Source organism: Panthera uncia (assembly GCF_023721935.1).
Source record: "Panthera uncia isolate 11264 chromosome B2 unlocalized genomic scaffold, Puncia_PCG_1.0 HiC_scaffold_24, whole genome shotgun sequence".
Classification (NCBI taxonomy): domain Eukaryota; kingdom Metazoa; phylum Chordata; class Mammalia; order Carnivora; family Felidae; genus Panthera; species Panthera uncia.
In genome coordinates this window covers 11,235,132-11,253,020 of record NW_026057580.1, presented here as the reverse complement: position 1 = coordinate 11,253,020, position 17,889 = coordinate 11,235,132, and the positions used below count along the sequence as shown (strand labels likewise).

The 17,889-nt window shown below is 43.1% G+C and overlaps 1 protein-coding gene across 1 annotated transcript; it reads right to left on the bottom strand.

Annotated features, from left to right (window-relative positions):
* Window positions 1–16,236: 16,236 nt before the first annotated feature.
* Window positions 16,237–17,626, bottom strand: CB2H6orf15 (chromosome B2 C6orf15 homolog). The gene is made up of 2 exons (XM_049653659.1): window positions 17,499–17,626; window positions 16,237–17,293 (listed from the first exon to the last, which is right to left on the bottom strand). The coding sequence occupies exons 1-2, from the start codon at window positions 17,584–17,586 to the stop codon at window positions 16,407–16,409; spliced, it is 975 nt and encodes a 324-aa protein (XP_049509616.1). The 5' UTR covers window positions 17,587–17,626; the 3' UTR covers window positions 16,237–16,406.
* Between the last annotated feature and the right edge of the window lie 263 nt (window positions 17,627–17,889).

Here is a 17,889-nt window from a genome sequence, read left to right as displayed (position 1 = left end):
CTTGAAGCTGATCCAAAAAATAGAAATGGAAGGAAAACTTCCAAACTCACTCTATGAAGCCAACATTACCTTGATTCCAAAACCAGACAGAGACCCCACTAAAAAGGAGAACTATAGACCAATTTCCCTGATGAACATGGATACAAAAATCCTCAACAAGACATTAGCCAGCCAGCTCCAACAATACACTAAAAAAATTATTCACCACAACCAAGAGGGATTTATACCTGGGATGCAAGGCTGGTTCAATATCCACAAAACAATTAACGTGATTCATCACATCAATAAAAGAAAGGACAAGAACCATATGATCTTCTCAATAGATGCAGAGAAAGCATTTGACAAAATACAGCATCCTTTCTTGATAAAAACCCTCAAGAAAGTAGGAATAGAAGGAGCATACCTCGAGATCATAAAAGCCATATATCAATGATCCAATGCTAATATCATCCTCAATGGGGGAAAACTGAGAGCTTTCCCCTTAAGGTCATGAACAAGACAGGGATGTCCACTCTCACCACTGTTATTCAACGTAGTATTGGAAGTCTTAGCCTCTACAATCAGACAACACAAAGAAATAAAAGGCATCCAAATTGGCCGGGAGGAAGTCAAACTTTGACTCTTCTCAGATGACATGATACCGTATATGGAAAACCCAAAAGATTCCACCAAAAACTGCTAGAACTGATTCATGAATTCAGCAAAGCTGCAGGATATAAAATCAACGCACAGAAATCAGTTGCATTCCAATACACCAACAACGAAGTGACAGAAAGAGAAATCAAGGAATCAATCCCATTTACAGTTGCACAAACCATAAAATACCTAGCAATAAATCTAACCAAAGAGGTAAAAAAAAATCTATACATTGAAAACTATAGAAAGCTTATGAAAGAAATTGAAGAAGACACAAAGAAATGGAAAAAGATTCCATGCTCCTTGATAGGAAGAACAAATACTGTTAAAATGTTGATACTACCCAAAGCAATCTACATATTCAATACAAAGCCTATCAAAATAACACCAGCATTTTTCGCAGAGCTAGAACAAACAATCTTAAAATTTGTATGGAACCAGAAAAGACCCTGAATAGCCAAAGCAATTTTGAAAAAGAAAACCAAAGCTGGAGGCATCACAATCCTGGGGTTCAAGCTATATTACAAAGCTGTAATTATCAAAACAGCATGGTACTGGCACAAAAACTGACACTCAGATCAATGGAACAGAAGAGAAAACCTAGAAATGGACCCACGAACATATGGCCAACTAATCTTTGACAAAGCAGGCAAGAATATCCAATGGAATAAAGACAGTCTCTTCAGCAAGTTGTGCTGGGAAAACTGGACAGCGACATGCAGAAGAATGAACATGGACCACTTTCTTACACTCTACACAAAAAGAAACTCAAATGGATGAAAGACCTCAATATAAGACAGGAAGCCATGAAAATCCTCAAGGAGAAAGCAGGCAAATCCTCTTTGATCTTGGCCGCAGCAACTTCTTACTCAACACTTTTCCAGAGGCAAGGGAAACAAAAGCAAAAATGAACTACTGGGACCTCATCAAAATAAAAATCTTCTGCACAACAAAGGAAACAATCAGCAAAACTAAAAGGCAACTGACAGAATGGGGGAAGATATTTGCAAACGACATATCAGATAAAGGGTTGGTATCCAAAATCTATAAAGAACTTATCCAACTCAACACCCAAAAAACAAATAATCCAGGGAAGAAATGGGCAAAAGACATGAATAGACACTTCTCCAAAGAAGACATCCAGATGGCCAACTGACACGTGAAAACATGCTCAACATCACTCATCATCAAGGAAATACAAATCAAAACCACCATGAGATATCACCTTACACCTGTCAGAATGGCTAACATTAACAACTCAGGCAACAACAGATGTTGGCAAGGATGAGGAGAAAGAGGATTTTGCATTGTTGGTGGGAATGCAAGCTGGTGTGGCCACTCTGGAAAACAGTATGGAGGTTCCTCAAAATATTAAAAATAGAACTACCCTACACCCCAGTAATTGTACTACTAGGTATTTATCCAAGGTGTGCTGTTTCGAAGGGACACATGCACCCCAATGTTTATAGTAGTGCTATCAACAATAGCCAAAGTATGGAAAGAGCCCAAATGTCCATCAATGGATGAATGGATAAAGAAAATATGGTATATATATATACAATGGAGTATTACTTGGCAATCAAAAAGAATGAAATCTTGCCATTTGTAACTATGTGGATGGAACTGGAGGGTAGTATGGTAAGTGAAATTAATCAGGCAGAGAAAGACAAAAATTGTATGACTTCACTCAAATGAGGACTTTAAGAGACAAAACAGATGAACATAAGGGAAGGGAAACAAAAATAATATAAAAACAGGGAGGGGGACAAAACAGAAGAGAATCATAAATATGGAGAACAAACTGAGGGTTACTGGAGGGGTTGTGGGAGGGGGGATGAGTTAAATGGGTAAGGGCACTAAGGAATCTACTCCTAAAATCATTGTTGCACTATATGCTAACTAATTTGGATGTAAATTTTTAAAAAATAAAAAATAAAATAAAATAAAAAGGAAGTGGTATACACACACACACACACACACACACACACACACACAATGGAGTATTACTCGGCAATCAAAAAGAATGAAATCTTGCCATTTACAACTATATGGATGGAACTGGAGGGTATTATGCTCAGTGAAATTAGTCAGTCAGAGAAAGACAAATATCATATGACTTCACTCATATGAGGACTTTAAAAGACAAAACAGATGAACATAAGGGAAGGGAAACAAAAATAATATAAAAACAGGGAGGGAGAAAAGCATAAGACCTCATAAATATGGAGAACAAACAGAGGGTCACTGGAGGGGGTAAGGAGGGGGGATGGGCTAAATGGGTGAGGGGTATTAAGGAATCATTGAAATCATTGTTGCACTATACACTAACTAATTTGGAAGTAAATTTTAAAAAATAAAATTTAAAAAAAGGAAACCGATTTGACAATAAACTATATTAAAAAAATAAAAGTAAATAAAATATATAACAAAATAAAAAATAATAATAAAAAGAAAATAGATTAAACAAAAATGACAGCTAAGTGAAGTAAGTCAGTTGGAGAAAGACAAATATCATATGATTTCACTCCTGTGTGGAATTTAAGATACAAAACAGATTAACATAAGGGAAGGGAAGCAAAAATAATATAAAAATAGAAAGGGGTCATAAGAGACCCTTAAATACAGAGAACAAACTGAGGGTGGCTGCCAGGGTGTTAGGTTGGGGGAAAGAAGGGCTAAGAGGGTGAGGGACATTAAGGGGGACACTGGTTGGGATGAGCACTGGGTGTTATATGTAAGTGATGAATTACTAAATTCTATTTCTTAAAAAAGTATATATATATATATATATATATTATTAAAAATAAATAAAAATTTAAAAATACAACTAAGGGGGTGCTTGGCTGGCTCAGTCAGTAAGAGCATGTGACTTTTGATCTTGGGATTGTAAGTCTGAGCCCCATGTGTTATGGGGTATCGGGGGGGCTCAATCAGTTAAGCATCTGACTGTTGGTATTGGCTCATGTTGTGAATCTCATGGTGGTGACACTGAGCCCCACGTTCTGCTCCATGTTGGGCATGGAGCCTGCTTGGGATTCTCTCTCTCTCTCTCTCTCTCTCTCTCTGCTCCTTCCCTTCTTGTTCTCTCTCTCTCTAAATAAACATTAAAAAAAAAGACACTTGCCTTTGCATTTTAAAAAATTAAAAAAAAATAAAAATCTTACAAAAGAATTACTAGGGAAAATGAAAAGTTAGAAAAATCAGATAAAATGAAGAGTACAAACATGCTGGGAAGAGGTCCACATATTCAGAACTTTTCTTTCCTAGATCCCATAGAGGCCACCCTGCTCTGCAGCTACATTCTTTCTTCAGATGGGGCCCAGAACCATGGATTCCGTTTTCTCTTCCTGAGTCATGGTATCCATCCAGGCATACTTTCCCGGGTTACCCTTTGGACTTGATTATTCCCAAATTTCCTTAGCATCACCCAACCTAGATGGTTCCTCTCATTCATGGTGTGCACATTTGCCACAACTTTCCCTCATGGGGTGATGAACTTCCAGCTAACTTCCTAGGAAGCCCTTTACTAGCTGTGTGACTTTAGGCAAACTACTAAACCTCTCTGGGCCATATTTTCCTCATTTCTAATATTGATAATGCCTATCTTGGGAGGTTGTTTGGAATTAGAGTGAATTGTAATAATGTAACAGCAATTTGTTGAGTTCTTATTGTACTGGACTCAATGCTCAGCACTAAACATGCAATTATTTGATTGGGTCATATCAACAACCTTAGCTCAGAGACCAAAAAAGGAGACCAAGCTGTGTATCTATATTATTTCTTTTTCTGTTTTTTTTTCTTTCCTGATTTTCACTGAAAGGATTGCTTTCTGTGCTGTCATTTCAGATCATCCATTGGTTTAAACATGGACCTTTAAGTTCTAGTGGAATGTGTGGTTACCCTTAAATTTTTAACAAAGCTATTTAAAGTTATATTTTCATTTAACATCAAAGATATAATCAGTACATTGAGTCTTTCCCCTCCTATTCCCCCACTGTAACCTCCCAGGATTCCCCAGGTTTTGTTAAAATCTTTTGGAACTGGGCTCTCCTGTGTTTGAACGGACCATTTAGCAGGCAGAGAAGGAAGAGGTGGATGTGAAGCGGGAGCAAGGCCTTAGAGTGGCCAAGGGCTTGAGGGCTGGGCACCCGTAGATGGGCTGGGCAGGGGTTTGGTGCATGAGTATATGAACTCATTGCTTCTGCAGACCCTCTCTGAGTTCCACTGGTGATGTCTCAGACAGCACAGAGTAGGACCCACGGATGAGGTTGAGGAGAAGAGGAAGCCAAAATCCAGAGGGGCAGTTGGCCACACAGGAATGACCTTCAGTGCAAGTTCCAGGCTCTACAACAGCTGATAATTGAGGAGGGGAGTGGTCTGACAGAAACCAAATTTGTGTATGTGTATTAAAATACACACAACACAAAATTTACCCTCTTGACCATTATTAAGCGTACAGTTCAGTAATAGTAAATCCATTCACACTGTTGGGCAGCCCTCACCACCATCCATCCCCATAACTCTTTTCATCTTGTAAATGTGAAAGTCTGTTAAACAGTAACTATGACTCCCCCCGCCCCGCCCCCCGCAGCTTGAGCTGAATTTAGGATGGGCTGGAGAAGGTGAAGCTTATGGCTTTAAGGCCAATTAGGAGTTGCTGTAACCACCCAGGCAGGAGGCCAAGAGGCCATGTGAGAAAGAAGGGCAGAAACAGGAAACAAACTTAATAATTAAACAGAAGCACCTCCTTGTACGCGAAGCATGCACAGCACCATTCAGCCATTGGAGGAGTCATTTCCTGTCAGGGTGACTTGCCCTGCTGGCATCAGCCCCTGGCAAATACAGAGCATCTTATCTTGCCGTCAGTGCTCTAAACAGCCCTTTCCTGCACTCATTTTTCATATTATTGAAAGTCCCCAGATGGTCAAAATCTATCCCTTATTAGCTCATCTACTGCCATTCTCCTTCAATTCCTTCTCCATCCAGAGAAATCATTTTAAAAGGCAAATATGATCCCATTATTCTCCCCCCCCCACTTCAAACTGTGAATTCAGATACAGATAAAACCCAAAATCTTTAAGAGGTGCTACAAGGCTCCCCACAGGATCTGCTTCTGCCCCTCCCCTCCCCTTAGCCTCCCTCTGTGGCCCTCAGGCTTCCTTAAGTTGTGCAGATGCTCCAGGGTCCACCCACAGGGTTTCATTTCGATGTTCCTTCTACTGGGAAGGTGTCTCACCACAGCTGCCATTACCCAAACCCTTTTACACACACACACACACACACACACACACACACACACACTGGCACATCTGTTCTACATAAAATATTCTGAAGAATATTTTAGATTCAGTATTCTTTACCTATGAGATCATTTTCTTCTCCTCCATTTGCCTGTAACTTCCAGGAGGTAAGGACCATGTGAATCGTGTTCCCTACTGCAGTCACAGTACCTGCACATAGTAAGTGCCCAATATTAACAGTGAAATGAGGGGCTCCTGGGTGGCTCAGTCAGTTAAGTGTCCAACTTCAGCTCAGGTCATGATCTCACAGCTTGTGAGTTCAAGCCCCATGTCAGGCTCTGTGCTGACAGCTCAGAACCTGGAGCCTGCTTTGGATTCTGTGTCTCCCTCTCTCTCTCTCTGCCCCTCCCCTGTTTGCTCTCTCTCTCTCTCCTTCAAAATAAATAAATATTTTTTAAAAGTAAAAAACAAACAGTGAAATGAGTGAATAATGTAACTCTCTCCTGCTCTCAAAAAAGTATCTTAAAGCCAGTTACACTTAGTTGCAGGTGACTCATGACAACTTCGGTGATGATCCTGGAGAGAAGGTCAGAGAGGTGTATGTTAAAGGGTTTGTAATTAATTTTCTCAGGCTGCCATAACAAAGTACTACAAACTGGGTGGCTGAAACAACAGAAATTTGTTGTCTCTGCATTCTGGAGTTAGAAGGCTGAACTCAAAGTATCAGCAAGGTTTGGTTCCTTCTGAGGGCTGTGAAGCAGAATGTGTTTTGTGCCTGTCTCCTGGCTTCTGGTGGCCTTAGGCGTTCATTGGTTTCTAGATGACATTATCCTTGTGTCTTCACATTGTCTTCCATCTGTGTGTGTCTGTGTCCAAATTCCCCCCCCCATCTATTTTTATTTTTCATTTTTTTGAGAAAGAGAGAGTAGGGGAGGGGCAGAGGGAGAGAGAGAGAGAGAGAGAGAGAGAGAGAGAGAATCTTAAGCAGGTTCAACGCTCAGAGCAGAGCCCAACATGGGGCTCAATTTCATGACTATGAGATCATGACTATGAGATCATGACCTGAGTTGAAACAAAGAATCGGACGCTTAACCAACTGAGCTACCCAGTCGCCCCTCCCCCACCTTAAAAAAAATTTTATAGATGACATTTTATTATTTTTATTTATTTTTGAGAGTGCAAGTTGGGGAGGGGCAGAGAGAGAAGGAAACACAGAATCTGAAGCAGGCTCCAGGCTCTGAGCTCTCAGCACAGAGCCTAACACAGGGCTCAAACTCACCAACTGTGAGATCATGACCTGAGCTGAAGTCAGATGCTTAACCGACTGAGCCACCCAGGCACACCCCAAAAAGATTTAAGTAATCTCCACACCCAATGTAGGGGTCCAACTCACAACCCCAAACCCAGAGTCACGTGCTCTACTGACTGAACCAGCCACGTGCCCTTTCCCCTTTTTATAAAGGCACCAGTCCTATTGGATTAAGACCCATCCTAATTACCTCATTTTACCTTGATTACTTCTATAAAGACCCTCTTTCCAAATAAGATAATATCCTTAGGTACTGGCAATTAGGACTTCCACATATCTGGGACATATTTCAACCCATAACAGGGTTTAATATGGTCTCATACCAAATGAGTACAGCTCAAACAGGCCCTACCAAGTGGAAATATCACTGAGCACTTCACCCTGTCCCAATATGATCACTTCAAAATCTCTGCAGTGAACTGGCTCCCAATACTAACCTTAGTTTACTTGAGTGTGCCTAATTCACATCCTCCAACCTTCTCCACACCTACATTAGCCTCCACATGTGCCTTCACTTCACGTGAAGTGAAGTGCCTGGTGCCTCGTCCAGAGTGTGTTCTCCTCCTTTAGTCTCTTGGTGATGTCAAAATCTTCATGGTTTAATGACACACAGATCAGATAAAAGTAGGAAACAATTGACATATCATGTTAAGTTAGCAAACTCAATGTAAACTGTGTATCTTAAAAGTGGCCAACAGGGGAGCCTGGGTGGCTCAGTTGGTTAAGCGGCCGACTTCAGCTAAGGTCATGATCTCGCGGTCCGTGAGGGCTGTGAGTTCGAGCCCCGCGTCGGGCTCTGTGCTGACAGCTCAGAGCCTGGAGCCTGTTTCAGATTCTGTGTCTCCCTCTCTCTGACCCTCCCCTGTTCATGCTCTGTCTCTCTGTCTCAAAAATAAATAAATGTTAAAAAAAAATTTTTAAAAAGTGGCCAACAGAGGACATAGCATTTTTTAAAGTTTTTTTATTTATTTTGGGGTGGGGAAGGGAAGAGAGAGGGAGAGAATCCCAAGCAGGCTCCATGCTGTCAGTGAGGAGCCTGATGTGGGTCTTGATCTCACAAACCATGAAATCATGACCTGAGCTGAAATCAAGAGTCAGATGCTTAACTGACTGAACCATCGAGGTGCCCCATACCTTAGTATTTTGGGGGCGGGGAGAAGAGTCAGAGAGAGAGTGCATGCAGGGAAGGGGCAGAGAGAGAAGGAAAGAATCTTACGCAGGCTCCATGCCTACCACAGAGCCCAACCAGGGGCTTTATCCCACGACCCTGGGATCATGATCTGAGGAGAAATCAAGAGTCAGACGCTCAACCCGCTTAGCCACCCAGGCACCCCAAGAAGGTAGCATTTTTAATCAACTCTCATATGGACATCCAACACCTTGCCTTTGATTTCAAAGACTGTTCTTTCCTGAAAGAAACTAGGACCCCTTTGAATGCAAGGCTTGGTTGATACCTGGTCCATGTCTCAGGGAAGAGAAGAATCAGGACAGTACTTGAAAGTTCTGTTGTTACCAGGAATCAAGAATGCCTCAAGCATAGCAAAGAACGTGCTAAAAAGGACAAAGGAAAGTGAAGGGATGGAACTCTTCAATAAACAGTGTTAGGAAAACTGGACAGCCATATGCAAAAGAAAGAAACTAGACCACTTTCTTGTACCATACACAAAAATAAATTCAAAATAGAACAGTAAAATCCTTAGAAGAAAACATAGGCAATAACTCAAAGGGAACAAAACCTCTAACTCAAAAAGATACGTGTGCCCCTATGTTTACTACAGAATTATTTACAACAGCCAAGATATGGAAGCAACTTAAGTGTCCAGCAGTAGATGAATGGATAAAGAAGATGTGGTACACACACACACACACACACACACACACAGGAAATGGAATGTTACTCAGCTATAAAAAAAATAATAAGGTCTTGCCATTTACAATAAGGTGGATGGATCTAAAAGGTATAATGCTAAGTAAAATAAGTCAAAGAGAGGCAAATACCATATAGTTTCATTTGTGTGGAGTCTAAGAAACAAATGAAAAAAGGGGAAAAAAGAGACAAACCAAGAGACAGGCTTTTTCCCCCCTTACATTTCTTTCTTTATCTTGAGGGAGAGAATATGCATGCATGAGTCGGGGAGGGGCAGAGAGAGAATCTTAGGCAGGATCTGCACTGTCAGTGCAGAACCTGATGCAGGGCTCAAATCCACATACCGTGATTCATGACTGGAGTCTAAATTAAGAGTTGGATGCTTAACTGACTGAGCCACTAGGGTGCCTGCAGACTCTTAGCTGTAGAGAACAATCTAATGGCTACAGGGGTGGGGTGGGGGTGGTGTGGTTGGGCAAAACAGGTGATAGGGATTAAGGAGTGCACTTGTGATGAACACCAGGTGTTGAATCAGTATATTGTACACCTGAAACTAATATAACACAACGTTAATTATACTTGAAATTCTTTAAAGGTTAAATCAATAAATAAAATAAAAAGACAAAGGAGACAACTTAAAGGAGCTCCCATTGTTCGCCTGAAGACAGTTAAACATGAGAAGAGAATGAGGGGAAACATGATAATTAGGGGTTATTGAAGTAAATTGATGCTGTAGAAGGCCATGAGATCATTACAGTATTCAAAAGATAAAAGTTAATATAAAGTGCACAAAAGAAAGCTTGTAATAGAGTAGAATTGTGTTCTTAAAAATTGATATTAATAAAAAGGGAATTGTTCATTTTGTTTCTTCTATCAGTTATGTCTCTGTTCTGTTTATGAAGCAGAGAGAGATGCACTTTCATCTATGTAAGTAGAAAAGAATTCTGAGGAAGCCAAGAAGCCCCACAGTAAATAGGAACTTTAACAGAAATGAGAATGTCTGACAAAGGGTGAGGTCAGAGGCAACAATGAAAGAGATGGTGGTTTCAACAGTAGATACCAAGACAATAAATTAACCAAAACATCACTAAAAAAGAGAGCTAAAAGAGAGCTAATAAAGTCAACCCAACTCCTCACCTCCTAGAAGATTCTAGATTGCCTTACTAATTACAATAAAGTATAAGTAAGAAATACAAAAGATTTAATAATGCTAATAGATCTAGTGAGTATATCATAATGAGAGAAAACTGGTCAAAAGGGATTTTTTTTAATGTTTACCTATTTATTTTGAGAGGGAGAGAGAGCATGCATGTGCAGGGAAGGGCAGAGAGGCAGAGAGAGAATTCCAAGCAGGCTCCCCACTGTCAGTGAAGAGCCCCACTTGGGTCTTGATCCCATGAACTGTGAGATCACGACCTGAGCCAAAACCAAGAGTCCGACACTCAAATGACTAAGCCACCTATGTGCCCCAAGAGGGATTTAACTATGTTACATTAAGGCAAGAAAATGGGTTGCAAATTTCTAAAATCGATTCACTTTAAAAGGTTTGTTCTCCAGTGAGACACAATTTCACATCCATAAGCCCAGCTATAACAAAATGTAATAACAAGTGCTGACAAGAATATGAAAAACTTGGAAGCTTCATACACAGCTGAGGGGAATGTGAGACGCTGCAAAGGCTTTGCAGTGTAGTCATAGAGTTCTTCAAAAGGGGAAGGAGAGTGAGCAGAAAGAATAGCAGTTCATACTGGTTACTAGCAGCCCAGATTTGAATTGCAAGCCATGTAACCAACCAGCCTCAGTTCTGGCCAAAACTCAGGTGGTCAAAATGCAGATCCCAAGATTATTGGAACCTCAGGATGGCATAAAAATAAAAAATACTGACATCCTAGAAAGGTAGTCCAAGAATGGAAGAAGAAAGAGAAGAAGAATAATGAAGGCACACTGGGTGGCTCAGTCGGTTAAGCATCTGACTCTTGATTTTGGCTCAGGTCATGATCTCATGGTTCCTGGGATCAAGTCCCACATTGGGCTCTGCAATGATAGCATGGAGTCTGCTTGGGATTCTCTCTCTCTGCCCCTCCCTTGCTTGTGCTCTCTCTCTCTAAATAAATACACTTTAAAAAGAAGAAGAAGAATGAAGAAATGAGTTTAAGTCCATAGAGCTAGCTTTCTGATTTTTAAAAATTTTTAATGTTTATTTATTTTTGAGACACAGAGAGAGACAGAGTGCAAGTGGAGGAGGGGCAGAGAGAGGGAGAGAGAGGATCCCAAGCAGGTCCCTCACTTTCAGTGCAGATCCCAATGTGGGGCTTGATGCCATAGACCATGAGATCATGACCTGAGTCAGATGTTCAACCAATTGAGCCACTCAGGCACCCCTAGCTTTCTGATTTTTAGTGGAAGTGAAGTTATCAGTGTTATCAACTTTATAACTTTTGCATTTGTTTGTTTCATTGGGGGTTTAAGACATTTAAGAGCATCTTACATATCAGACTTGAAATTTTCATTAAATGCATGAGTTAGTGTAAATGTGAACCAGTATTTAATGTTTGCATAAATTTGGTTTATTAAATGAGTAAGTTTTTATGTAGGAGTTGTGTAAGTAGTACATAAACTGAGCAATGTTATTTAATGCCGTTAATTGTTTAATAAATTCATAAGGGTAACAAATTTTACATTAAAGTGCCTTGAAGTCCTTTAGACAATGGCAGGAGGAGAGGGGTCCTGAGTTTGCAGCCTGGGAGACACACAGCTAAGGGTCCACTAACATAGACTGTTTTTCTAGATTCATCACCTTTGCCCCTGTTGATCACTAACATGGTTAATTCTTCTGAATTCAGCATATTACAGTGTCACAGTGAACAGAAACCCCCCAAAGCAACGGGTATAGGAGCAGTGGGTTTTGATGGGTTAAGGCAACAGGGAAAGTGCCTCACATGGGATGGACAGTCAGACCCAGCCAGAGAGGAATACTGATGGGTGGCCCTTGGTAGCCAGGGGCAGTTTGAGCACAGAAAAGGAGATGGAGGGACAGCTTCCACTCCATCGGTTATGACCACCATGCTGAGGCCAAGAAGGACTAAATGGCCTTAAAACTATTTCACAATTTGTTTCTCCCACATTTCCACAGTAGGGCTTGCCAAGGTGGGCACCTTCTGGGATCAGAAATCTTTTCATACCAGTCTAGTCTGCTCCTTTAGAACAAATAACACCTATAGCACCAGCTTAACTACCAGATTGGGTTAAACCGTATCCACCCCCTTGATCTCTGTCTACACAGGGCCTAAACAACCTGTAGAAGAGCCATTGCTACTGAAAGCATGAAAGTGGCCATTCCTACGCTGGTCACAACCACTTCTCTGAGACCTGAAGTGCGTACTCTGCTCCTACTTCCCTGGACCGTAGAGGCATCCATGACCAGGCTGCTCTTGATGTGGAAACCCTGATGTGTGATCAATATTCCTGAGGGCTTGTGCGCTTACTCTCACACGCAGCAGTATGGGTTAGTAAAGGTGTCTCCAGGGTATGTTCACCAGTTTTCTGACAGCAAAAAGAAAATGCTGACCTAGGAAGAGATAGGAAGAAGACAATAGGGGATGTCTTTCCAATAAGAGGAACACAAGAGGTAAGCATTTGGTCTTAGAGAAAGAAAACCCAACCCTGATTGCTGGCCTTCAGGTGACATGAAAAGATGGGTGAGAGTGGATTTGTTGGAGAAAGAACTGAAGGTGGCCATGAAGCTGTGTGGGCTGGAGAGCTTTGCTTTGACCTGGTCTGTGCAGTCTGCCCACCCATGTTTGCAGTTTCTAAATGGCACCATAACCAAGATCCACCTCTTACTGGCCGTGTGACCTGTGAGCCTCAGGTTCTTCACCTATAAGATAGAAATAATAAAATTTTATTTTTTTATTTACTTATTTATCTACATCCTAGAATTGTTGGAATGGAAATAACCCTGTAACACATTTTGTCTGTGATAAATATATGATAAAGGAGCTATTACTATTAGCCAAGAGTATGTGTGTAAGCAAGGAACATCTGGGGGCTCTTGGCTGGCTCAGTCAGTAGGGCATGAGACTCTTGATCTAGAAGTTGTGAGGTTGAGCCCAATGTTGAGGTGTAGAGGTAATTTAAAAATAAAATCTTAAAAAAAAAAAAAAAGAACATCTGACTGAACACAGTTTCTCTGGGGAATGAGGTGCTTAAATGAGAAGCCAACTCTCCTTCCTGGATCTTGGAAAATTCTCTTAAGTGTAACTCCCATTGGGAACCATCACACCAGCCTCAACAATCAACTGTAAAGTCAGCTATGGCCACTTCACCAGACAAGCCTCCTACAGTGGGGTCAGAACTATCCTTCTGCATGGTCCCACTGGGACTGCCTCAGTGGGACCAAGTACTGTGTCATAATTAATCCCTTGCTGTGCTTGGAGTTTTCAGTCTCCAATGCACTTTGTCATGATCTTAATTAAACTCCATGACAACTCTGTGGGACAGACAGGATATCTTCTTTCATTGCCCTTTACAAATGAGAGAACTAAGGTCCACAGAGGTAAGTGACTACCTCACATTGACATGGCAGAGAAGGCTGGGTGAACACACAGAAGGAAACCTCGGTCTTCTGACTTCTAGATGAGTGCTCTTCATACCTCAGCACCTTCCCTCCTAGAAGAGAAATGACTCCTGCTGCTCCAGCTGCCACTTCCAACAATGAACTACTAATAAACACGGAAAAATCAGTGCACTAGCAGCAACTCCCACTGAAAACCTTGGGACCTTTATCATGTCAGCAATTACTGACCTATCCCTGTTCAGTTTTTAGTTTTTGTTTTTTAAGCAACAACTGACCTTAAGGCAAAGACCACTCTGGCAGGGCTGGCCACAGCTACCCAGGACCCTCCAACAGCAGCAAGTACCACTCCCTTGGCTCAGTGTTGCCTCTGTGCAAGCCTTGGTTCTCTTCCCTCTCTGAGCCTTGGTATCTCCACTTGTACAGTGAGCCCAGCAGTGTTTACTTGATGGAACTGTGTGGATTAGCTGGAAGGGTGTGTGTGAGAGCACCCTATCCAGGGTCTGACACATAGTAAGTACTCAATAAAAGTTACGCGGGTTTTTGTTAATTGCATATTGTACACTCCCTGGACAGATCATGTTAAAAATTTGGTTTGAGTCACTGACTACGTCACTTGTTAGCTATGTAAACATGTATAAATTGCTTAAGCTCCCTGGGCCTCAGTTTCTTCATCTTGTAATACCTTCCTCACAGAGAGTAATGAGGGCTAAATGATGGAGTGTACAGAGCATTTTATGAGCTGAGAAGTGCTATGTGGGGTTTGTAAGGAAATGTCAGTGAGGCTCTGGGAAGGCCAGACAGGAGGACAGATTAGACTTGGTGTGCAGCTCTGTAGCTCAGGATAAGGTATAAGAAGAGACAAAATGGGCAGTTGGGGTGGGGAGGGGTACACTGATCAGCCCTTGGTCCAGACTCTGTGGTGCTACGGGTGTAGAAGTGAACAAAATAGACACATGGTGCCTACACTCTAGGAAGTATGGGGAACAGAAGAGGGGGGTGCTGACTTGGAATTTGGTTTTTTAAAAATCTTTTTAACGTTTATTTATTTTTGACACAGAGAGAGACAGAGCATGAGCGGGGGAGGGTCAGAGAGAGGGAGACACAGAATTGAAACAGGCTCCAGGCTCTGAGCTGTCAGCACAGAGCCCGATGCGGGGCTCGAACTCACAGACCGGGAGATCATGACCTGAGCCGAAGTCGGCCGCTTAACCGACTGAGCCACCCAGGCACCCCTGAAATTTGGTTTTTTAAAGTAATCTCTACATCCAATGTGGAACTTGAACTCACAACCCCAAAATCAAGAGTTGCATCCTCCATCAATTGAGACAGCCAGCCACCCCTCTGACTTGGAATTTAAAAGTGCAGATCATTAACCAGAAAGAAGGACAGAGAGAACTGAGACCCCAAGCCTGAGAGAATGAGCTTGGCCTTGTGGGAGAGAGAGAGATGCTGAAAACAGAACCACCTGCCCCAGAACAGGGAGAAACCAAGAGTCCAAGGTGGGAAAGAATTGGGGGAGCGAGGTTAAAGTGATACAAAAGGGAGTATGGTTGGTAATGGAAGGTGCCCTGAGAAGGAGTTCTTGGAACAAGATGGAGTATTGTGGCAGACACCGGGATCCGAAAACTCTCTCTAAGAACACCCATCTCACAGTCAGGCACACAGCTCCCCATCTCTCCAATTCTGGTGTTTGTTCTTCTCCTACTTCCTACCCACAGCCTAACCAATTCCTGGGACCTGGGGTGATCCCCACACTATCTGAGGGTACATATGCCTGGATCACTCTGGTGAAGTACATGCATGGCACAGGGAAAGACATGGCATGGCCACCAGGAGTGTGCCCTTCTGGAAACCCCATCACACCTAGCCAGCTCCTGCTAACCTCCATCTGCACTTCTTGCCCCTCTCTGCCTCACTCCAACTCCTGTACAGGGTGCTGAGCTCCAGGGAAACCAATGGGCAGGCAGAGAGAAAACTGTGTGACCAGAAGAGACTGTGTCATCAACTGGTAATAAAAGCTGCAAACACAACTGCAGGTAGGATTGTTGACTCCAAGGTTTTTCTTTCCCTTTCCCTTCTCCCTTTACTTTCTTCCTTTATTGAGGTGTACTATTCATTCAGCAAATGTTCAAAGTCTTGGTTCTCTAGGGCACAATGTGCCAAGTGATGCATGTAAGGGAAGAGATCAATGCATCCTCTGTTTCCAAGAAGCTTGTGTTTCTGGGGAAGAATAGGTAAGCAGAGACAAAAAATGAATTTCTCTGACTCTTATTCTCTGAATCAAAGGGTATTCATTTCCCACTTGGCTGTAGTACTAACTTCTTGGACCTCACCCTTCCCTCCTGTCACAGGTGCCATCTCAATTAGTCCTGCTGCCCCTTCTCCCCTCTTCAGATTTCAGGACAATTCTGGAACCAGCTCTCTCACCTCACCAGGGTGAGACCATGAAGCTCCACCCTCAAACATCCAGGCTTTGATCTTTTGCAAAGAATAGGGGACAGCAAGAGAGTGTCTGCAGATCCTAGAGAGACATGGGCATGGCTAGAAAATGGGAATGGACAAAACTCACTTTACTTTGCACCCAGAAACAAAGACACAGTGAATGAGCAAATTTAGTAATTGCTTGTGTTTTATTGGAGATCAGCATTTGGGGAACAGGGGAGGCAGTGAAAAGTTGAGATGGTGCTAGAAAACACACTGGTTGAATCTTGATTTAGCTCATACTGCAAGGGGAGGGAGCAGGACTCCATTCTCTGATTTCCAACTTAGGATTTTCTCTTAACCCCACTGTGACCCAGGGTTTTGAGGACTGGGGAAGCCAGCTGGGATGTTCCAAGAAAAGCCAGTAGGATGGAGAACTCTGGGAGGAAACTGATTATTAATAACTGGGCGTAGATGAATATTCCCCCAGCTGCCTCCTGGATACCAGTTAAGATTTCCCCAGCTAGTACCTGGATACCGGTTAAGATTCCCCCAGCTAGTACTTGGGTATTGCCTATTGATACCCCAGATTCCTACAGGGTGTGGCATGGGCCTTGTTCCCCATCCAGTTCCAGGACCTCCACCTCCCCAGGACACACCTGGATTTAGGGTTCCCCAGGGATGCCCAGGCAGCAGTGGCTGTTGAATCCTGTTAATAAGAGAAGGTGGGCGTTGGGCAAGGATTTCTCTCTGGGCTCCCAGCACATTAGAATGGAGTGGCCATCTAGACTCAGAGTCCTGGTGGAGGAGTAGAGCCTCAGGTACTGGGCCTGTGGAGCGTGCAGAGGACCCTGCAGGCAAAAGACTTCTGCCCAGAGGGAGGGCAACAGCACCAGGAAGGAAAGACAGTTTTTCAGGCAGCACTTCCCCCACGTGATCCTCAGTGGCAGCAGCCCTCATCTGCCAACGATCCTCAAAGGGCCAGGGATCCATGGAGGGCAGCTCCTCAGTTGGGGGCCACCTCTGAACCCCAGAACCTCTTGCAGGTTGGGAGCCATCTGATGGAGAATCATTGGGCTTCAGAGGAACACTTGTTAAATCATTTAGCCCAGGGTCTGGCTTTGGCTGAGGAAGTTCAGAGTTGGAGTGGCTGGTCAAGGAAGGTTGCTCAAGCAGAGGTAAGCTGGTTCCCAAGTCTTGGAGAACTTTCTTCTCCACTGCACCAATGCTTCGGGCAAAGAAGCCTGAGGAAAAGGGAAGAGGAGACAGCCAAGGGACTGGATGTTTGGTTCCAATGCCTTCCATAATTCCCTGGTTCTCTTTGCTCCAAGCCCCTTCATTTTCCCCAGGGACCCAAGGGACCCTCCTGCCTTTACCCCTTCCCTCAATTCCAGCTCTGCTGGGGTCCCCAGTCTTCTCTGGTGCAAGGGTTGGGCACAGCCTCCATACCTGGGAAATGAAGACAGATCAGAAGAAAGAGGCCCAGAAGAGCCCTGCTCCCCACCATGCAGCCCTGCATCTTGTTCAGCTCTAACATTTCCCTCTGCACCAAGACAACCAGCCCTTTATGCTCTCAGTGGGGCAGAAACAAGCTGAGCCAGTGGTTGTGCAAATAATAAGTCTTTACATTCCACTCTCATTCCTAATGCAGTCTGTGGCAACAGGTGCCACTTGAATGTCCCAGGGAAGCTGGGTGTTTCCACTCCCAGATCCTTTCCTCAAGTTCCCCACCCCTTCCTGACCCAAGTGTCCTGGTTCACAGCTTATCACTGATTGCCAGTCCTACCCTGCCCTGGCTCCCTACACCAAGCATAGGAGGATCTTTGCCATTGGGGTCGCA

What these genes read in the sequence shown, in the direction of transcription:
- CB2H6orf15 (XM_049653659.1), bottom strand. Translation starts at nt 17,586, where the DNA reads ATGTTAGAGCTGAACAAGATGCAGGGCTGCATGGTGGGGAGCAGGGCT. An exon ending in GATCTGTCTTCATTTCCCAG is followed by an intron (nt 17,294 to 17,498) that starts GTATGGAGGCTG and finishes CCTTTTCCTCAG; the next exon opens with GCTTCTTTGCCCGAAGCATT.